The sequence below is a fragment of the Ammospiza nelsoni genome, chromosome 4 (genome assembly GCF_027579445.1).
Source record: "Ammospiza nelsoni isolate bAmmNel1 chromosome 4, bAmmNel1.pri, whole genome shotgun sequence".
Lineage (NCBI taxonomy): Eukaryota > Metazoa > Chordata > Aves > Passeriformes > Passerellidae > Ammospiza > Ammospiza nelsoni.
In genome coordinates, this window is record NC_080636.1 from 68,775,804 (window position 1) to 68,798,189 (window position 22,386).

Here is a 22,386-nt window from a genome sequence, read left to right on the forward strand (position 1 = left end):
AATACATGTCTCTTTTTAATCTTTTTCTTCCTTTTCCCTTAAATCCACTGAAAATTACTTTAGCAGGTCTATCAACTTGGAGAATCCCATTTGAGTGTTTTAACTGAAATAACCTGAGAAATGATTGATCATTTAAGATGGCAACAGTCACCCAAGGACAAATCCTGGAAGTAATTCACTACTTTCCCTGGAGTCAGAATTGATCTATTGATATAAACAATCTGAAATATCCCAACAAACATATTATTAAATATAATGCAGCTCTTTTTTTTTTTTTTTTTTTTTTTTTTTTGGCTGTCCTGAATTTTAGAGATCTGGTAAGAGTAAGATATCTATGTACCATATACAGCTGATATCTATGTACCATATTCAGCTGTGCATATGTTCTCAGGCCTGAGTAATTGTGGCATCAATAACAAGTAATTAGCATCCATATACTTGAGTGGATTAGCAGGACTATGGAAAAAACAGAACTTGTATACACTCAAAACTTTATTAGAACAAGCTGTTTAAAATCTCAAACTCTTATATACAATTAAGCAATATTGTGTCTTTCAAATATTTACATTACAAAATAATTTGAAAGAGCTATTTGATAAAACAGTTGAATATACAGCAGTTTCACATCAGAAAGGTAACAAAAGTTCAATTTAGGGTCCCCCAATGAGTTTAGCATTACAAAAAAAATATTTTTTAATCTCAGACCAAGAGTTATCTACGAATCTATAACTTATGATTATGTGGAAACTAAAAGATTGTTCCTGTTCGCTGAGGTTAATGTTAGGGCTGTGTGCTTTACAAGTGCAGGACTCTTATGGAATTTATTAGCTGCTGGTAATATCAGCAACCTTATGTTTGTAACTTTATGGAGGAGTTATTTCTATTTTGTTAAGATACCAATTTTTAGCATATCTAGGAGAGGTGCTGATTTTTAATTACCCTTGTTATTACCTGTGTATTTCTCAGACAAAGCCTCCTTTGGATCTGTAGCTTTTCTGCAGGACAAAAAGGCCTCACTCTGTAAATGAGATGTCAAATTGTCTTGAAGTGCTGGATAACTGCTGAAATTATTGAAGAAAATGGAAGAAGAGGTAGCAGTTCCTTTGGGATCATCACATTTGTGAAACATTTTAGAACAGTACATGTTGGGAGACACTTCCTGTTTCCATGCTTTTTCTCATTTTCTGCTGAGGGATGATAACTTATCAGTTACCGGTGGATATTGCAGGGTGATGGTGAGATGGGTTCAGATCAGGCTAACAATGAGGATATTACCACAGAGGCTTAAATACTCTGTAGTGCACAGTGATAAAATAATTTTGAGAGTTTGCTGCTATCTTATCTGCTGTCTGGTTGCTCTTCTTTTTATTTTGTGGGTTAGAGGATCTGACTGTGTGAATGATTTAGGAAAAATGAAGGTGCATCAACAGAAGGTGTACAGTTAATACTCGTGAACTGGAATATCATGAAGTTTTGGCTGTATTAATGTAGGTGTGAAGTGGCCTAAATCCCATGCAATTCAATCCACCCACAAAATTAAAGTACTGAGGCAAAACTGTGCAAAAGGAAATGACCAGGAACTGATGAATAGTATAAAACAAGCAGGAGAGCAAGGGGCACACGGGCGAGCATTAGAGGGAAATACCAAATGGGGTGAGGGAGGAGAGGGGCCAAAGCAGTGCCCCTGGTGCAGCTGCAGCCCTGAGCCCCCTTCACAGAAAGGCTGGGCTTCAGTGAGAGGGCAGGAGCTGGGCAGAGCCTGTGGCAATGCAGACCTCAGTGGGGAAGTGATGATCAGAGAGACCAGTGGGGTGGCAGGGAGCAGTGCGGATGGGTGAGTGATCCCCTCCTTAGTTTAGGGCTAGGGGAAGAATAAAAGTGGTGTATAAATGTTCAGGAAAAAGAGAAATGCTAAAAATTGTATTTGTTCTGGTGCTGAGGGAAATATCCATAACTATACTGAAATGCAAATTGCTTCACCCCCGGTCTGTTTCACACAAGGAGGACAGAACCTAAACACAGGTGAGATTTGATGGAATGGCACATTTTTCAATAGTAATGCAGCACATATTAAATTTGGACTTTTAAAAATCAGCAGATAGAGAAAAATTCTGTTAGAATTGGCCAAGGAAGTACCCAAAGCATTGTTTTGTATTTTTAAAGGCCAAGAAAAGTTCCTGAAGAGGCAAATAAATTTTCTAGCATGCCAGAATTTAGACAGGCTAAGTGACATGAATAATTATAAACCTTGAACCTAGACATTACTTCTGGACAAAATTGATTTTAAAGCTTTACATAGAGATTGATCAATGATGAGCACTGGAATAAGAACTGGTGCTTAATGGCACTAAGTTTACAGAAAATACATTCTCTCCAGGTAAACTTGAAAAATAAAACATATAAATTAAACATAATCTCTGAGAAAGTTATTTGGAACTGTACAGCCTTTTATCTGAGAGGAGGACCATCTAGAATTGACACTAACCCCAAACCATCAACATCTACAACACAGGCTCCTTTCAAATGCCACAGCAAACTGAGTTGGGGCATTGCTGTGATATCAAACGGGTCATCAGTGTACCAGAACTGAGTTCAGCCATGCAGTGATACAACACCACCTCTGGGAGTTGGTTCATTCTTTTAAACCAATATTCTACATGATGGGTTTACTGTCAGGAAATAATGGAAATGTTTTAAAAAGAGTTGTGAAAGATGAACTTAAAACACTTCTTTCAAAGTTAAAAATCATCCACACAGGGAAAAATTTTTATTCTTTGAGGAAATTACTAATCAATTCAAATTCAATAATGAATGAATATGGTTAGCTCTAAACATTTTTTCCTTCTGTATTTTGACATGTCTTTCATTATTCACAAAGCTGAACCATCCTCTGTCAGCTGTAAGTGATACTCAGATGCCATCACAGAGGCTTGGGGCATTTGTTTTCTCTCTTTAATCAAGCTATGCATGGTAACTTATTAGTGAATTATTTGCAGGCAAAAAACCTGATCATATTAAACATGTATTGAGTGGGAAGGCAAAATATTTTTAAATAGAATATGAGGACAGGTAGGACATAAGATATGGTGAGATATGAAACTGCTATTTTTAATAAGGCAAGAGAAACTTTGCCCAGACAAGGATTCATTTTTATGTGTGTTACATATTTAAGCTCTGATCCCTAAGAGACATACTATCTAAAATCAGTGGACACAGTTACAACATTCATATTCCCACCTTGAGGTATGCCAGGAGTCTGATTTTTTTTTGTTGGAACTAAAAGTGGCTGGGCACACTTAGAAGTCCTTGCCTTTCAGATATTGCAGGCTCAGTATTTAAAAACAGAAGCAGCAGAAAACCTCCTGTATCTGAAAACCTTGACCAAGTAGTTATGCATAACACATGCTTATCTAAATCTGTATTTGATGTGAATACCGAATTGTTCCATTTTTCAACCTCACTCATTAAAAAAAAAAAAAAAAAAGAGAGAGAAATGTTTTTAAGTTGAATATTCCTGAAGTAGGTGGTTAGAGAACAGCCCTGGGCAGGAAGAAGAGTTGCACAGGGAGAGCTAGCCCAGGGCACTCATCTGTGGAGAAAACAAACTGAAAGGCAGTCTCAAAATAACACTTGTCACTTCTACAGGGCCTTTAATGTGAAAACCAAAAAGCACTCTGCAGAATCTGTGCCCTGGCTGGGCTGCAGTCACTTCTGGCTATTGCTTTGAGAGGTTTTTCAGCTGCTCTCTGTGCTCAGAGCTGGTCTGTCAGTCCTAGCCTGGTACCCCCCAACAGCAGTCCTGTGCAAATCAGTGCACTGCTCAGAAAAAGCAAATTGAGAAATAAACATTGCATAGGCATGAGCTTCACATCCACCAAACCAGGGCAGTCAGAATTATGGACACTGAAAAAGCACCCTCAAAACCAAACCAAACTGAAGAAACCAAACCTGGAACAGAATTGGTTTCAAGTGCTGCACAATACACAACTGTGGAACTAGACAGAAATATGGACTACTTTGAGAACATTCAGCAGGGGTTTCTCTTGATTTGGGGTGAATCTCATTGCAAAAAGAATTTAAATGAGTCATTAATCTTGCTAGAGTCCTTTTCTTTATTTTCTTTTTTTTTCCCCTTCTTTTTATTTTCTTCTTTTCCCTTGGCGATGTTTCCTTTCTGAAGACCATATGAAGCAGAAGACAACAAAAGCATTTGCTTCTCTGGCCTTTTGAGATGAATTATATTTAAATCCAGTTCTTCCAATATCTGGGGGATGATGAGCTTGTGTGCTGCATCCCTTTAGCCAGTTCTTTGCTGTCCTGAGGACTTCATGATTCACCATCACTGTGTACACATGGAAAAGAAAAAAACACCAGTGTCACGCTCTTGGGTTAGTTGTCTCAGCAGGAAATAACATGCAAGAGTATCTCTAGAGTTCATGGGAAGGTGTTACCAGAAAATAAATCTGTCACTCATGTAATGGATGAACTGATGCTGGCAGGGAGCACTGCTCTGATTCCTGTCTGATGGTTCATGGCTGCCCAGCACAGCCTTTCCCCTGCTCCTGGCTCTCTTTCCTCAGCTGAGGAAAACTTTTTGGTTTACAGCTGACCTTGTAACAGGTGCATTTTCTCTTTGTCCCACTGGTTTCTGCCCAAGTGGCTTGCTCCCTAGCACTCTCTTAATAATGTTTGGCTCATGCCAATGTTAAAAAATGTGACATCTTATATTGTCTGATTTTAATTCAGTCAGCAGGGATAACAGCAGGGTTTTAAACCACCTCTGAAGCTAAAAGGGCCACCCATAATCTTAATATTTTACATGTTTTCTTAAGTCTCTTGCCAAATTGAGGCACATCCTGGGAATGCAGTACTTCTTTGTGTACTGATCCACCATCCACCCAAAACATTTCTCCACAGGAAGGAGCCATCCTTTTTCAGACAGAAAGACAAGAAGGGTGCCCAGCAGCCCCCAAGACAAACCAAACCTCTCAGGTGATAAAGCACAGGGGGATTGCTTGTTCTCCACCCCCTACAATGACCCATGCTGTGAAGGGGACAGGCTGCATTTATTTTCTGGAACAGTAAAGGTCCCTGGAGCAGAGATTGGTCTCTACCCCCTTGTGCCCCACAGATCATCAGCCCTGGCCTGCTGCCCCTGCACGCACAGGATGGGAGCCCTGGCCCCAGGCAGCTGCAGCTGCAATTCTGTGCTCAGGCACAATCAGGATTCTAGCAGCAGCTTTCAAATGCAAGAAGATTTGATTCAAATATACTTATTTTGAAAAGCGTATATAAATTTTGAAAATGTGTATATACATATATTTGTAACTTAGCCTGCAAGGCCAGGGAAGGTGACCTCCACCTGTCAGGGAGCCCAGGTTGTCATATCTCACTTCCTTTGCACAAATGTGCAGCCTTGGTGCTCGTGAGCACAAATTTTGCCATAATTATATCGTTATTTCAATTAATTTCTTAGTCTTCCCCTTTCCCCACTCAAAAGAGCTGCTGAAAACATCTATTTATCTGTATGTAATTCTCTTTCTGACATTATTTATTCATCTAAGAATTTGGTTGGGAGAAGCAGCAGATCTTGGACTGATAAGGTTCGATTGCAAATAAACAGGAAATTTGGAAATTTTTGTTTGTTTCCCATAAATCCCTCCACTTCAAATATCTTTTCACATTGAAATGAAGCATATTTCAAAATTTTGTATGAAATTAAATTTGAAGGAGTAGCCTTGGGGTAAGGGAAACATTCAACGTAGAAATACTTTACTGTCACACAGTTCTGCTTGTCAAAAATTTAAAAAATTTTTATATTAAAAATACACTTACTCTGAAGAGTAGTTTTGAAACAAACTTCATTCTGAAAATGTCAAAGTGCCATTATTTAAATGCTTTGTCTCATATGGTTTCAAAATCATTCACAGTTCAAGACATTTGGGTCTTGATGAGCTCCCCCTCAGCATCTTTGTGAAGCAAGAAAACACCATCTCTGTTCAGTGTGGCCTGAGATGTTTCCCATACTGAAATATCAATAAAATATGAAAAATAAATTACCCTAATTTTAGAAGAATTTTGCCCAAGCAAAGTAGTCTTTCAGAATCTTAAATTGAATCTAATATTCCTGCACTTTATATTCAGCTAATATCCTTTGTCTGAGCAGCTCTGAATGTTTTAGAGATAAATCTCCTATTTTTATTTGCACTTGCTTGCCTTTCTACAATTCAGGGGCATACATTTCTCTAATCTTGTCTGATTCTAAGATACCCTTCACAAGAAAATTTGCTTAAATAATGAGTGTGCCTTTGCTCTGACTGGAGCATACTTATCTGAACGGGGTTGCTTTTTTGTATCAAGGCTTAAGCCTCACTGTAGTGTTCTAAAATAACTCTATTTCACAGGTGGGGAGCTTGAGGTAGGGTGTAGCTCAAAGATGCCTTTTGATGGCCAGGAGCAAAATCCCCTTCTTCTGCTGAGGTTAATGCAAATCCAGTACAAAACCACTCCTTTAGCAAGGATGGTAAAATGTCAGCTCAAGCTGGTAGACCCCGATGGGGTTTTTCCCCCCTTAAAATGAATTGTTAAAGATTTGGAAAGTAAACTTGATGCTGAGGGTGGTGTTGTGCCTAAAAAGCCTTTTGCAGTATGACTTCTGCCAGCGTTGGCCTATAGCTGCAGCATCCTTTGTGCTGTACTCCCTGCTACAGTCAGTGGTACACTCAGCAAATCTGCTTGTAGAGAGCTGCTGTGCAGCTGCCTCCCCTCAACAATTTTCCCCCCTCTGAGCTGTCATTCAGCAGCAGGAAGGGAAGACCCAGATGGCTAACAAATCCAGGATCTTTTCCAGTTGCTAAGGGTAAAATTAATGTGCTTGCTTGCATCTGGAATCTAGGATCTAAGCCCTTTTTTTTTCAAACAATCTGAACTAAAACAACAGCATTGATTTCACTTGCTATAGGTGTAAAAATAAACCTTTTATATACAAGTGGCTGTAGTGGACAAGCCCCATCCAGAGGTTCCTCTGAAACTGCAGCTTTGGAACAACTGAGCTGTAAACTCGCAGCAGTGGTGATTTAACATCCCTATTTCACTCCTGAGCAAGGAAATTCAGAAAAGAGGATTGGAATATTATGGCAGTCTACTGCAGGAGGTGCAATTCTGCCAGAGGCATGGTCAGTGGAATTATCTGATGCCACGGGAAGCAGAGCTAGGTCCTCTCCCAGCTCCTGGCCTTGCCTGATTGCATCACTGCTCGCACTGCACCAGGGATTTCTTGGCACACAGGATGGCTTGTTTGTTATCGTAACCTGGCACAGAGAAGCTGCTTTGCCCACTTCTCAAAATGCAGCTGCAACACAAGGGTGCAGGCAAGGGTAATGTACAGCCTCTTGCTTCCAGCTGGAAACAAGAACCAGAATTTTTAATTAGGGAAAATTGCAAGGGGCTTAGGAGTTCTGGCCAAACTCCTAAGGAAACCAACCAGAAAGATTTTAAGTTTACAAGCTGGTCAGGATTGTGGTTTTGCATCCCACTCTGTTGGACTATCAACTAGTGCCAGCTCTGGGGGAGTGCTGCAAGGGGGCACTGGGAAGATCCTTCGTGTTCCTCATTCTCATTTTCTCCTTGCAGTCAGACAAGTCCCTGTCTTTCAGGTCACAGCTCCAGCCAAAACATCTGGCAGTGATTCCCAAGAACTTATAGGCACCAGGTGGCAGAGGGGAACTGGGTGCCTTTGCTGAAGGGTGCCAAGGAAGCTATGCTGAATGCTTGTATTAACACCTTGGGAAACTGTGATTAAAGTCTGATCAGTGCGTGAAACTCCATCTGTGCCATCTGGTTGTCTGTCTTGCACCACTTTACAACTGTAAGATTATTTAGCAGTGCAGTTTACAGGAAGAGACCTGTTCAGAAATAAGAGTGTCAAGCCTTTAGTTTAAGTTGAAGTCAAAGTTTCTATACATAAAAATTTTAAAACTTAAATGGACCAAAGAATAATTCTATAATTACATACAAAAAAAAATTAGAATGACACTGACCATATTTCTTCAAACAATAGAATGAATTAAAGTACCTTGGGTTGGCAATTGATTCTTTTTCTTCTTCCCTTACTGTAGGTAAACATTCACAGTCACCTGGAAAAGGGTAAGAAACTAGACTATAGTTACTCTTGTCAATTGTTCTACATTTATTTCAAAAATGCATGAACTTTTATCAAGCAGTCACTCTAGAATACAGTTCTGCAGATTCACTTCTGCACCCTTTTATCTGCAGGGTCCCCATAGCATGAATCTTACACCTCCTTCCCTTTGATATAGGTGTTGCCAGAATTTATTTATTTTACATGTTCCAGTTCTCTATGTACACCTTTACAAATGAGCATCTTTTGAGCACTGTCTCCTGCACACTGCCACAGGGAGAGTTGTTTGTTAATCTTCCACTGCTGACAGCTGTACCTATGGCTTATAGTCCAGCTGGGAATCTGGGGCTGGAGTTTAGGGAACACTAACACACATACACACATGACAGTACGTAAAATACTTGCTTCCTTCTCTCCACAAAATTTTAAAATATATTTTATACCACTTTTTTCCCATGTAGTACAGATAATGTCCCTCTTTCACTACTGCCACTTAGCACATGTTTTCTATAAAAGATTTCAGACTGAGAAGGTCAAAACCCCATCATGTGAAGCACTGTGCTAATGCAAAGAAATGCTCCAAAGAGCTTTATGTCCTGAAAAACAAAGCATGCCTAGTAGGTCAGGCAAATGAGCCATTTGGATAGAAGGCAAGGGACCAGGAATGAAAAAAATATCAATGTTTCAGCATTTCCTAGCCAGTGAAAAGCTGTTCGTGGTTCAAAATCAGGCCTTGGTTAACTCATGGCCTACTGAAGACCTACATTTTTTGAGGAGACCCTGGAGGGACAATGCAGACCCCTTAGAGGTTTTGACTGGGGAATTCACCTGGGAGAAAAATGGGGGAGGGAAATGCAAGGTACTCTTAAGCAATTGAGAAGGCAGCTGAAGATGCTGCTGCTGGTAGTTATTATATGTTCTAATTGCTCCATGTGCTGATAGCCTTGAAGGGAGAGGAAGGGCATATTCATAGGCTCCTGGCAGCAATTTTAAATGAATGGTGGTCTGAACTATGAGCAAATGCATATTTCTTCTACAATTCCTCAGTCTGGAGCACAAAAGTATAGAAATTCTGGAGACTGAAAGGATTAGATGCTTCAGAGAAGCTAGTATTTAGCATTAAAATGTGTATTTAAAAATATAAATAACATTCACAGCTATAAGTGTGTTTAATAGAAATGTCTACTGGAAACTGAAAACACTTATGAGATTCTATCACATATTAAAAATAAACTCCCACACAAACTAAAATACTCCTCTGAAAAAATCTACCCCTGACATTTGTTCAGTTATTTTAGTAGGAGGGAGTCAAGAGCACAAGTAAAAATGTTGTAGGGAAAGCAGTGGCATGCATACAAAACACCTTCCATTGATTTCCTCTGCATGGGCTCTATGTCAGCAGGCAAGAGAGGGAGGAGGGAGTACAGGGGTTACCGTGTACCATTTTTGTTCATGCTGTTCATCCATTTATCGAGTTCTTCCATTTCTATCTCCATAACAGAGGGTGTGTCTTCTTCAAAAATAGGACTTGAGAGAAGAGAGGGGGGGAAAATGTATTACACAAAGTGCTTAATTCAAACAGCTTGCAATGTAGTGATTTTGTATGACTGTCTCTAATTCCAGACACGTGTATTAACTCTGGAAAGACATCCCAGCCCAGTAATCTGAGGAGATGTCAACCCAGTGGGTGTGAACCAAGGGGTCATGAACAGATGCAAGGGAGTGGCACTGAGATGCCAGCCCTGGGCAGAGGTAGGGCCAGCTGAGACACAGCACAGAGGGACTCGGTGCAGCCAGAGACATGCCAGGGCACAGGATCATTGCAGCTTCTTGAAAACTGTCCCTGCTGTAAATAGAAAACTAAAAAAAAAAAGATAGTTTGTCCCTACCCCTTCTGGAACACATGACAGAAGTGCCATTTCTCCAGTGCTAAAAGCTGAAGGCCTAAAGTTTCATCATGTCTGTGACTGACATTTGCAGTGACTTCAAAAGGAAAGGTCATGAGAGTTGTGTTTATTTAAACGCCTCTGCTTAGCTTCCTTTTGCTTATCATTCCTGCAGTCATATGATAGAAAATATGTTTTCAGAAAAAAAAACCCTTCTTTTTTCTCATAGAGCCAATTTAAGAACTTTCAGCATTAATTAGCAAGATGGAGATCAATAAAAGGCAACAATAAAAACTATGACTCTGAGAAGAGCCACACAGCTTCTGTCTTGTTTTCCAAGCATCCAAGGCATTGCTCCTGTGGCAGCCAGGCCAGCCTTTCTGCCTCACCTCTGAGTAAGAAGATAAACTTGAAAAACAGGGGAGCAAGACACAGAGCTTATTCTGAATAGCAAAAGCCTGTGATGAGCCTGGGAACTGATCCCCTTTGCTGATGGGGCACCTCGTACCACTTGTGGTGCAAAAGAGCAGCCTCAGTGAGGTCTGTGGGCTGTGGGTGTCCGTGGGGCAGCCCTTGCCTCAGCCACCACTTACTCTTGTTCTCCTGCTCTAGTCTTACACTTCAGCCACATACTGAAGTCACACTTTACCCACCTGTTGAGATTGATGGTGTAATTAATGTCAAAATGTAATGGTGTTTAATGTACAGCTAAATTAAAAGAGGCAGTGAAGGAGACAAAGGTTAGAGTAAAAGAAATTTTTTTAAAAATAATGATCTTCATAAAATTTACCTTTTTACATTTTCACTTCCCAGCTCATCTGGAAAAGAAGAAAGTTTGTGTTCAGAGTTCTGTGTGATATTTACCCATTGTATTTACAGGGTCCGGACTGTGTGCAAGCCTTGAATAGGGTCAAGTAAAACAGGTTGCATTTTCAAAAGGCATAAAAACTAAATTGCAGATGAAAGACAAAACATCTTATCCTGTTTGCAATTTTCAGAGGAACCCATTCTTTTGAATCTAAAAGCATCTCATTATTAGCCCAGCCCTGCTGGGAGGAAGCCCAGTGTTGGTGTTGCAGTGGGCAGGACAGGGCAGATGCACACTTCCTTCAGCAGAACAGATGTGCTGAGGGAAATGGTATCCTGAAAGGGAACCACTTCTGCAAAAAAAAATTGTTTGCTAGAAGCATCGGGACATTTTGCTACAGATTACACTTGGGCAATTCAGCTCTGTGTGGAGACTCTGGGGGCTGCTCATGGGGAGAAGGGAGTTGGACTGCATGGCAGATTAGATCTCAGTTAGGCAAATGAAGCTGAACTAGCCAGATGTCAAAAGGGATCCAATCTACTTATGACTCCAAGACAAAGTAAAAATGGAGGGGGGAAATGGTGTCACAGACATAATTCTGATAAATATCTTCACCTCCAGGAATCAAGTGATTGAAGAACCTGTCTTAAATCACCTTATTTTTAATTCATTGTTGCCAGCGGGTGATACCTCCCAGTTGTTCCAGCACATTCCCAGACTGCAGAGCCACCCCAGAACCACAGAGCCATCTGCCCCATCCTTGAGGATGCTCAAAATCCCAGGCTGGCACAGGGCATGAGTTCCTAAGATTGTGTTCCTGCAATGTGCCACATTTCCTAACTCTCTGAAGAGTGTACCTGCATTTCAATTACCCAGAAACAGGCAGGCAAGTGGGTGCCTGGTTGCAAATTCATAGTTTGTTAGAGGGAAACCCAGTGACTGGGCAAATGCAACCTAAAAATGTGCTGAAAACTTGACTTTAAATCTGTGTTGAATGTGTTACACTGTGTGCAGGCTGATGAGCTGACAGCTGCACTCTGACCATGCAGATACACTGATATGACCATCTCAGCATTTCACTTATCAACCATGTGGTTTTATTATGGCACCTCAGTTTGCTCTCCTGTGGTTTGACACTCCAAGTTACCAATTCCTCTGTTAACAGATCACAGCACCTTCCTGAAGCATTGCTCACCCTACTGCAGCACCCAGGCAGTCTGACCTAGCTCATTTGCTGTGATGCCTTCACAGCAGCCTCCACCCTATGCAATCAGGATTCCTTAAAATTGTTCCTTATAATGATTTTTCTTGATCTTATTTCATTGAAGCTCCAAGCAGGTTTACCTTGTGGGCACTAAGACCAACAGAAGCATTAATTTCACCTTGCCTAAAGTTGTTGAGCATAAAGACAGAACAAGCATTTGCAGCCACAGTTATATCTCTGAGCATTCTCAGCATTTCCAGGAGCCAGAGATTGGTGCCAGGGCTCCCATGGGTGTGGCAGCAGGAGCAGGAGGTGCCAAGAGGCAGAAGAAGTAGCTCCTGCCCAAGGAGAGGTGTGTGACCAGGAGTACCTGACTGGGGAGGATCCCTCTCTTGCTTGTCAAACATGCAACTACAGCCAGAGAAGGACATCCTAAATGTGGCACCCCATCCCTTAATGATCTGTTATTGTTGAACACATGCTAGAAACAGACTTTTGATGCACAAGAAGACAGATTTACCTTGCTTGGACTTTTTCCGTTTATGATGCATTACAAAAAATGTGATCAATAAAATCAGCAGGACCAGCAGCGCCACAGGGACAACATATATCAAGATAGACTGTTCTGTTGCTTCTAGGCTCTCCTCATCATTCACAGCATTCAGTTCAGTACTTGGAGAGCTCTGTGTATCAAGGCTGCTTTCAGTAGTGCCTGCAGTTACAAGTACTGGCCCATGGTCATCCACAGTCGAAGGGCTCGCAGCAGGAAGATGTGTCGCTGTGAAAGTGGGTGATATCATCGATCCATCTCCTGATCCATCAGTCCCAGCATCTGTCAAATATATGAGGACAGCTTAACATTTTAAGAGTTTCATCAGTGAGCCACAGTGTACAACTTTAGTATTTACTTCCATTTGATGTATTAAAAAAACCCAACAGATGCCTCATACACACAGATTGGAAGTCTTGGGCATTGGATGTAAAATTAGATCTCAGCTTTATCACAAAACCTTACCAGTCATGACCACGTTCCTCAGCTGACTTTTCCTGGGACACGTCAGCATGTGTCATCTGTCTGCACACAGCTGCCTTGCACAAACAGATTTCTGTTGCTGCACGTTGGCATCCGGTCTTGCTCACATGAGAAATCATTCTGCTTCTCAGTAAACCACACCAGCCTGTTTTGCTTCTCAGTCCTGGCACATATGTTCCTCCCCTTACCCAAGGAGTTAGGTACTGCCTTCAGGGAGACCATTATCCCTGGTTCACCAGTTCCTTTGGTTCACTCATCTCCCTGCTTCTGTACCTTTCTCAAATTTGTTAAATTTGCGTCACTGTGAAAAACAGAGTTGGTGAAACGAAGTCTGAAGGATGCAAGAGCTGCTGACTTCCCCATCTGCGTGGACTAGAAGAGGTGTTAGTGACACGGGGACCTCACTGCATACAGGTCCAATGAACTGTTCCTCTGACTGATTCCGCAGGCTGGCTGAAGGAGCATGTGGCAAAGCATCAGTGCTGGATATTCCCCATGAGTGCTAAGACTGGGGGTTTTGAACTTTGATCTCAGTTATGGTTTCAATTATCACTCATTTTGCAAGAAAAGTGGCTAAAATTGACTGTGTCAGTAATAGTGAAACAAGTGCTTCTTTTGTGTGTTTACATAAGAGTCTATTGACTGTCACTGAGTTTAAAAGCTTTAAAGAAGTACAGCAAATTCTGGGCTGATGCTGTATTCTGTATGGATGCCAAAACCCTGTTGTAGCCAAAGGTGCAAGAATCAGCCCTTATCTAAATTACAGCAGAAAAGCCTCCAAGAATTTTCTTGGCATGAAATGAAATGACGGGCTTTTTGTGTTATCTGCCCTTTCAGATACAATGCCAGCATGGCGCACATCTCATTTTGTGCAATAAAGCAGGATGGAATTTTTTTACTTTTGCAATTACATGTTTCTCCTCATTCTTGTAAAGTGCTGGGCAGCCAGAGTTTCCACAAGAGTTAGCAAGAGCTTAAGGTTTTCAGCACCTCAGTGCTGGCATTTCCAATCTCACAGGACTGGAACCAAAAGTACTTAGCATTTTAAATGCTTTTGTAAACACATTAATCTTCATAATGGCCCTGAGAGATGAGGAGTTATCATCTCCATTTTACAAATGAGGAATCAGAAGGACAGGGATGCTGTCCTTCCCAGGGATGCCAGTGAGAGAGAAAAACCTGGGATTAGAGCGCTATCTCTTGCTTAATCCACTCTGCAGCATCTCCCACCAGATTTGTCTCAAAGATGAGTATTTCATGAGACTGTATTCAAGGAAACCCAATTTCAGATGAATAAAATTATTTGAGTGTGACAGCCGTGTTTTATCTAGATTTTTATGCTGCACATATCACACAGGCATCTGATTGTTTCATCCTTTCCTAAAAACTAGGAAAGAATTTGAATATTTAATGTAATACTGTGAAGGTCACCAGACTCCTGCAGCACATTAGGACAATGAGAATGATAGCTCTTCTGTAAAGAAGAGCACTTTGTATCAGTAGTCTCTGTCTCTTCTGTATTTAGTATTTCAGTCAAGAGCAAAGCTCTATCTCTGCCTCCCTTGCAGGTAACGACCTCCTTAGGTGTGTGCTGCTCCCCCCCTGCCCGTGATCTGCTGCCTGTCCTTGATCTTATGGCAGGGGGCAGGAGGGACAGCTCCTCTCCCTTATTCGTTTGGCCATTTGGCTTTTCTTTCCCGGGGCAGTCTGTTGCTCCCAGTGCCTGCAGCCAGTCCATTGCAATTGCTGCTGTGCAGAGCGGCGAGGCAGCACGGGAGATGTGTGTGCTGCCGGCTGTGACATGATGGACTGAGCCCCGGGCAGAGCTGATGGCCCGCCACAGCCTCACTGAACCTCCTCCATGACCTTGCTTCCTTTTCCTCCTCCAGCCACTGCCCTTGAAACCCATTGCCTGCCACATTTGATATATTGAGAGGGACAAGCCTGTTGCTTAAAATAGGGAAAAGGTGTGGAGAAAATACCTTGCTTTTCATTAATTCGTAGAGCTAAAATGGATTTTTCAAATGTCTAACGCATGGTGTGGCTTTAAAGCAAACAGTCACGCCTCATTAACTGCAGTGATAAACTTTCAGCTGCAGAGTATGCTGTGCTTGACTTCTGAGAGAGATTTTTCCAGTATCTCTGCCACTTTGCCTGGTTTTGAGCTATGAAGCAGACTTCAAATCATTTGTCTCTGAGTGAAATAGAATTACCTTTTCTAGTCTCTAGGCAAAGAAAATGGCAAATCACAGGGAGTGACCTTGTGACCATGTATTTTTTTCACTTTGCATAAATCCAGGGACAAAACAGCATCTCTCTGGGAACACCATTTCCTCTTACAGAGATCTTTTCTCTGAGCGAATTAAATACATCTTTCAGCAGAAGGGCAGCCAATTGCACAATGTTCTTGCAAGGACATTGCTCTTATTTCCTGCATTTTACCTGCTGCCCCAACACATCCCGCTCCCCCTCACCTCAGAGGAGCAGAGCTCAGCCTCAAGGGACGCCTCAGCTGTCACCCAGCAGTTGCTCTCGCTCTCAGGCCACCCACACATCACCTTTTACACAGTGGGAAAGCACAGCCCGCACCTGGGCTGGCCCCGAGGCTGGCACAGGGAAGGATCTGTGCCTCCAGCCCGCGGGGACAGTCGGGCTCAGCTCCCGGTGCAGCTGTGGCGCCTGCCACAGCCACCCAGTGAGACACAGGTGGGTGACCTCAACACCCCAAGTTGCTATTTGTCATAGTGTTTCAATTTAAAGTGCTCAAAACTGCAAGTGGGCTGTGCTGCAGCTGGCCTGGGTGGTTGTTTGGTGGGGTGAGTTACAAGGTTTGGGCATTACAAGGTTTGGAGCAGGGCAGAAGAACATCTGAAAGTTGGAGATTTTGTGAGGTGCTGTTCAAACATTTTCTCCATGCCAGATTTACAGTGATAATTCATACCATGAACTGTCTTGCCAGCTGTGGTTTCATCTTGCAGACATCTACTAGCTCCCTGCAAACAGGAATCTTACAACAATACAGCATGACATTGAGGATGGCAAAGCAAAGCCAGTGAAGTGTAACAAAGAGCAAGTCACGTGTGGCCACATAGATATCTCCTTGACTTTGCAAAGCCTTTCTTACTGAGCTCAGCCTCATGCTGTTGGCTACATTCCAACATCCACATACTCATCCCTCTGCACATCTTGTCCAAGGAGCAAATGCTCATGCAACAACCACATGGGCTTCACCTTTGTCTGGACCACCTGGGGCATGAATGCTGGTGACTTCTTCCTGTGTAAAGGGAAGTGGATGGGAACACAACACAGCTTCAGCCCAGCCTGTATTGCCACTTCCCATGCTTTCAAGAGAAGAAGGGAGAGGGGCTGGCATGCAGCAATCCACCCTGAAGGGAAGGTGGGCACAGCTGGAACTGGAAGCTAAGAAGCTGGAGCTGGAAGTCAGTTTCCATCATGTATAAATGAGCTTAAACAGTTGTTTAAGGGTTCCCCAGTTGAGGTATTAGAGAATCTATAACTCAAGAGAACAAAATACTTGAGCAAGCACTAGCAGCCTCTCATAAAAGGTTCAATTTACAGTTCTTACAAATTATGAAAAAGCTATGTCCCTGTACGCAGATACTATGGTATAAAGCATTACTCAAGATTTTTTACTTTAAAAATATGCTTGGGTCACTAATAGGCTTTGCTTGAGTTTTGGAGGTGCTCCCAAATATGCTTTTCATGGGGGAGAGAGGTAATTGAATATACCAAGTGGTTTTACAGACTGGAGTCCAAAAAATTATGTCTCAATCAAACAAACAGCATTTCTGTTGTTGCAGCATTTCTACCTCTGTGCTGCAGCATCAGAGGTGGTGATATGGGCTTCCTGATGAAGTAAGCAGGCAAACAGGTTTCTGAATTCACTTGGATGTGAGGCAAAGGAAAATAGCAAAGGAAAACAGCTGGCAGTCAGCACATTCAGTTTTGCTGTAGAACCATCAGTCTCTCTGCTGCCTTGCCGTCAGACTCAAGGACTGGGTTCTCTCAGGGGGATTTTTCAAATTACACCAGAGTGCCTACTGACAGAAGTAAAAGCAATGAGCTAGAGAAAAAGCAAGAGCTATTTCAGTGGGATAGCCAGGCTTATTAGTCTGAAAGGAAAATTTTTATATCTCCAAACTTTCCCATAAGCTATAAAAATGCAGTGAAAGGAAGGCTCACAAGAAGGTGGCAGAACAAGAAAAGGCTGTAAAGCTGGAATAAAGTTACTATATCCTATATCATTCTGCCCCATGCACACATTCTGTTGGTGGTGTAGTCATACCACTCCTCACAGTCTGTGTGATCCTCTGGTGTATTGCTTGGCTCATCCCTGCACTCCACATTTCAGGCTGATGTAAGAAGGCTGCTCCTTGCCGTGGCCACGGCTTGCCCAGCTGCCTGTTGTGGCAGGTCTTGCCTGTCAGTCTGGCTAGAAGAGGAATCCTTAAAAGCCTGCAGGCTAGCTGTTGGGAGCACACACTCTTCTGATGAGGGAGCACAAGCATTTCAGGGTGTCTAATCTGTAGACAAGATCCTATTAAAACGAGGTGCTTAGAAAGCGTTATCTAGGTATAACCTGAAAGAGGAAACAACTGTTTAAGCTCATTTATACAAGATGGAAACTGCTTTTCCTCACTGTATTTCTATGCAGCTGAAGTGCTGCATTAAGAGGCAGCATTGCAAATTCAGTCATACATGTTGGAGTCAAACTGTGAACCTGTAGTCTCATTGCTCACCCCGAGTACTACAGGCTTTGCAGACCAATTTATGCATTTAGTTGCTCCTGCTTATTCTGATGGCCTTCTAGCTCTGCATCTGTGATACTCCTGCGACCTCGCTGTGATGCAAATCTCTCAGTGCTTCTTGCTCTCAGGGGGACCCTGAAATTAAAGATTCAAAAGCTCCGGAGGCTTTCCAGCTATCACAAAATCTCTTGAGGGAAAAGAGACTGGTGTCACTGACTGAAAATTACAATTACAATCTTGCTGATGTAAATGAGAGATTTTCTGAAATGCCCCTGAAGCAGTTGAATAAAACAGTGAATGTTTGTGTGTGTGGCTAAAATGGAGGAATGGTGGTAAATACATAGGAGGCGTCGATGTGTTCAGTACAAAGGATTTTTCATCTGCTTTTCAAGGCACTGCACTTTTGAAAGAGAAAATGTAGCAAATCCTCATTTCTTACATTGTTGTTTTGCTTTGCTAGAAAATTTTAACAGGTGATTGTAACAAGTTCAAACCCATTCTCAGTTCATTACTCGAGGGGGGAACAGGTCAAAATTATTACTCCATTAGAGACCTGGCTTTGCAGGGGAGGCAGCCTAAAAGACATTTCTCTGCCAGGAGAGAGCCACTGCCTGTGCTCGTGGTACAAGCTGCTGAATATCTGGATCTTTGATAGCAGTGTTTCTTTGAATGACAATTCAAAACAATAGCACAGAGACACAGACAAAATAGAGCACAACCTGCGAGCACCCCAGCTCTTACCCTTGGTGCTATTACATGGTTTACTGCTCCTCTCCCTCACACATTTTCTTGCTTCCCATGTCAGGCCACTTATGCTGCAATTTCCCACCTGTTCCACTGAACGCAGTGGGAGATGGCCTAGCCTGGGAAATGACTCAAGGATCAGAGCATGTTCCTATAAGCTGTAGTAAGGGTCTTAATGCTTGTTACTAGGGTCAGCACACACACCTAGGCAGGTCTTCAGGGCTGCTGCAAGGCTGAGCAGTGAGTATCATCCCCTACAGTAGAGATGATGCCCTGCACTGTTACCTGTAGGGCTTCCTGACTGCATTACAGCAAGGGGAAGGGAACTGGTGCAAACCCCCATGTCCTCTCAGAATGGAACTGGGAGAAGGCCAGCACCCAGGGCTGAGACCTCAGGAATGCTCTTAGAGCTACTGGATTAGAGTGATTGAAGCATCACAGGGAGAAAAGCATCCATAAATCATAATCCAAATGGCAAGGCTAGGCTTTTACGAGGTTCTGGCATGGTATGGGAACAGGACTTATAAAGACTTTAATCTGTCTGTGCTGCAAGATTTAATCATACTCTGTTTGCCTATTTTCTGAATGGTCTCTAGACAGTACACTGCTTAAAAGGTGAAGACTGTGTCTGGCAAAAGGTGAAAAACTCCCTTAAAGGTCCTGCCCTGTTGATCTGTGAGCAAGGAAGGGTGAGAGCAAAGGATCTCCCTGAGAGGCTGCCCTCAGCAGAGGGGTTCCTGACCCACCAGTGCCTGTGAAATACATAAGCACTACATAAACCTTCCCCCACCAGTTTCATTTCCCCCCCAAGGCTCAGGTTTACAACTTCCCCGTCCCACCCACAGTCAGAGTAAGCACCCAGGTACATTTGGAGCTGGTTGAATAAGCAAAAACCACCTTTGTATAGGGAGCAAAGGTGGGTGCTCTCCTCCCCTTCCCCTAGGACCGTGGATTGGCTCTGTGGAGTCAGAGCTGACAGGGCTTGGGGAGGGCTCTGGCAGGACTGACTCACTCCCAAAGAGGAACTGTTCCAAAATCAACCAGAATTTAAAGGTGGACCTACTGGTGGGAAGTGGGGAGTGTGGAGTGTCACACACCTGGGGTGTGACATCTGTCTGGTGCTTCCTCTAATTGCAGAGAAGGGCAGAGTGCACCCAGCCATGAGCTGAGGGACCCCAGGCTAAGATGTCCCCCTGCCCCATGGGGACGTGGTGATGAAATCATGGCTCTCAGTACCCTGCACATGAGCTAGAGAAGCAGGAGCCTGATCGCTCTGCATTGCCTTCATTTTACTCCTCCATTTCCCTGGGACCTCTGTTTAGCTCTGCCCGTGGCAGGATTTTTGCTCCTCTGACTGCTTTGATTCTGAGCTGCACTCAGTGCTTACAGCATGTTTTCCTAACGTGTCTGCAATGCAGCAGGGCTGTAGTAACACAGCCAAACCCAAACCATTTTATACCTCACTTAGCTCGCTCGTACAGCCAAGCAAGTCTCCTAAGTGCAAGCAGCTCAGCAGCAGCCTGCAGCCCAGCTCTAACCCTGCTTAGAGTACTGCTCTTCAGGGGAAAAGCACTCACACCAAAACACCAATTCCAGCAGCGCATTTTAGGACATTAAGTGAAGTCCAGTGATATTTGAGAGTGACCATTCTTTCCCTGCTTTCTGTAGAGCGCTTGCTCACTACAGCAACACAGAGGCAGCAAACACTTCTAGTCTATATCAAGGCATTTTGGCAAGGATTTGTTAGACCCCAAAAGGCTTACAAGCACTACCTCAGCAAGGTTTCCCTACAAGAGCTGCCTGTCATGTTCAGCTGCTGGCTGCCAAAACGCCAGTGGAACCAATAACCCCTACAAACACGCGAGAGTCTTTGCAATGACACTCCAGTGCCTCAGCATTTTGTCACAAGCTGCTTTTCCACCCATGGTTCTTCTCTTCAAAGGGTCAGAACCTAAGTCCATGGTGCTGGCCACTTTGTTCTGCAGCTGAGAGTTCAAAATATTTGTCTCCGGAACCGGCTGTTCCTTTGTTAAACCAGTTTCAGTGCACCGGGGCTGCGGAAATCAGCAGTCTCCTTTTGAATGGAAGCAGAGCTTTGCCTTTAACTTTGCTATTAAACACTGATGGTATGGGTGTGGGGTTTAAAAAAGTTTAAAAAAATAACTAAAATTAGGAGCAAAATGCCTGGTGGCTCAACATGGAAACTCCCGTTCTCTACACACCTGCAATTTAGGAAAAGTTTGCAATTGTAGGAATTGTTTGCTGCTGTTCGGGGATAGGTCTAAGGAAAAAAAGTCAAAGCTCTGAAAAAAAAAGAGGCAACTGGAAACAGAGAGGGTAAACACAGCAAAAAGCAGCAGAGAGCAAGTCCCCACAGATCTCCTCCCTGTGCTCACTTCGGAGGGTGTTGCCCTCCAGCTCGGTCCCATTGCTGCAGGCGAGACACGCGGTCCCACCTCGGCAGGGAACGGCGCTTTCCTACTCACCGGAGGCGGCGGGTCCCGCAGCCAGCGCCAGGGCCCAGAGCAGGGCGAGGATCGCGGGGCCCCGCATGCTGCCCCGGCCGCGCTCCCACCTGAGGGGCGCTCCGCGGCCGCCCTGCTGCGCCCGGGCATCTACATTTCCTGCTTCCTGCCGGGGAGCATCTGAGCTGCATTTCTGCAGGAGATGGACTCTCTTTGATGGGTTTTAGGAAGTGATGTAATTCCGTCTGGGCCTGTCAAGCGAGCAATGATTGCAAAAGAAAGAAGAAAAAAAAAACCCAGAAGTTGCTCTTCAGGCACACACTTGACTGAGGCACCTTTATACTGTAGGTGAGAGAGCTCCCGCTCTCTTTCTCTCCTTTCACTCCTGACTTTACCACCTTCTATCTTCATCTACACACAGATCATACAGACACAGACCAGACACAAAACTTCATATGTGTATGTTAGCAGGAAGGTTTTATGTCATTTCTCAGGGTAGTTAAGCAAGAAAATTTCAATACTGCCTCCCCTCCTGCCTTGGTTTTCAAGCTGTAATCCTCCCCACATAGGGCTGGGAGACGACATGCACTTACAGTCCCAAAAGGCAGCCCCCAGGTGGGCTGTCTTCAGCAAATGGGATGAATGGCTGGCTCTCTTAGGAGCCTATAACTGAGTATTCTGGGCTGGTTCGTGCAGAGGAAGAGGAAAAAGCAGAAAACCACATCATTTTTTTGTTATGAGCAGGTGGCTTAGTGAGAAAGTTCTGAGACACTGGTGTGACGATGGCTGCTGATGACAGGGGACAGAAGGTTCAGTTCCCACCAGGATTCAGGGCCTGGCATGGGGGTCTGCAGTGCCATGGTTGTGTGAGGTGGCAAGGGGAAGGTAATCCTGCCTCCCTTCCTGGCTCCTCTTCACTTTTGCTCCCCTTTGGCAGTCTCTGTCTGTCTGTTGCCCCCCCAAACACCGCCCTGTCCTCTGTTCCCACCACCCCATCACTGTCCACACACTCAGAAACATGTCAGAGCTGGCCAGGGGCTTCCATGTGTTTCCTGTTGGGTGGTACTCTGTGGGTAAGAGCAATGGAGAACTTAAAAATTAAACCAAACATTTTCAATCTTCCTGCTGTATAGGGTGGGCTAGCCAGGGCTCAGGATTTGGATGTGGGTCTAAACCACACATGTACCCAAGCAGGGAGAGTGGTTGGACCATAGAATTGGGTTGTTCCACTGTAGAAATAAGTGCTAGGTCTAAAATTAATCTCTCTGAGTTGAGGAGAGTCTGCACTCCAGATATTACTCTGGAGTATCCAGGTAAGAGCCATTTTAAATACTTGC

At 43.5% G+C, this 22,386-nt stretch overlaps 1 protein-coding gene across 2 annotated transcripts; it reads right to left on the reverse strand.

Annotated features, from left to right (window-relative positions):
* Window positions 1–474: 474 nt before the first annotated feature.
* TMEM154 (transmembrane protein 154) lies at window positions 475–21,220 on the reverse strand. 2 transcript variants are annotated; one of them, XM_059471373.1, is made up of 6 exons: window positions 21,071–21,220; window positions 12,559–12,870; window positions 10,817–10,844; window positions 9,582–9,667; window positions 8,075–8,135; window positions 475–4,342 (listed from the first exon to the last, which is right to left on the reverse strand). In XM_059471373.1, exons 1-6 carry the CDS (start codon window positions 21,135–21,137, stop codon window positions 4,327–4,329), a joined length of 570 nt encoding a protein of 189 aa, XP_059327356.1. In that variant the 5' UTR covers window positions 21,138–21,220; the 3' UTR covers window positions 475–4,326. The 2 variants fall into 2 exon arrangements, with proteins under 2 accessions (XP_059327356.1, XP_059327357.1); XM_059471374.1 differs by lacking the exon at window positions 21,071–21,220 and adding an exon at window positions 13,054–13,171.
* Between the last annotated feature and the right edge of the window lie 1,166 nt (window positions 21,221–22,386).

Bases quoted from the DNA above. Each gene is read 5' to 3' on its own strand.
- TMEM154 (XM_059471373.1), bottom strand. From the start codon at position 21,137: ATGCGGGGCCCCGCGATCCTCGCCCTGCTCTGGGCCCTGGCGCTGGCT. The intron at 12,871-21,070 runs GTGAGTAGGAAA...TATATTTGACAG, and splicing joins TGCGGGACCCGCCGCCTCCG to ATGCTGGGACTGATGGATCA. The intron at 9,668-10,816 runs GTAAATTTTATG...TCTTCTCTCAAG, and splicing joins GGAAGTGAAAATGTAAAAAG to TCCTATTTTTGAAGAAGACA.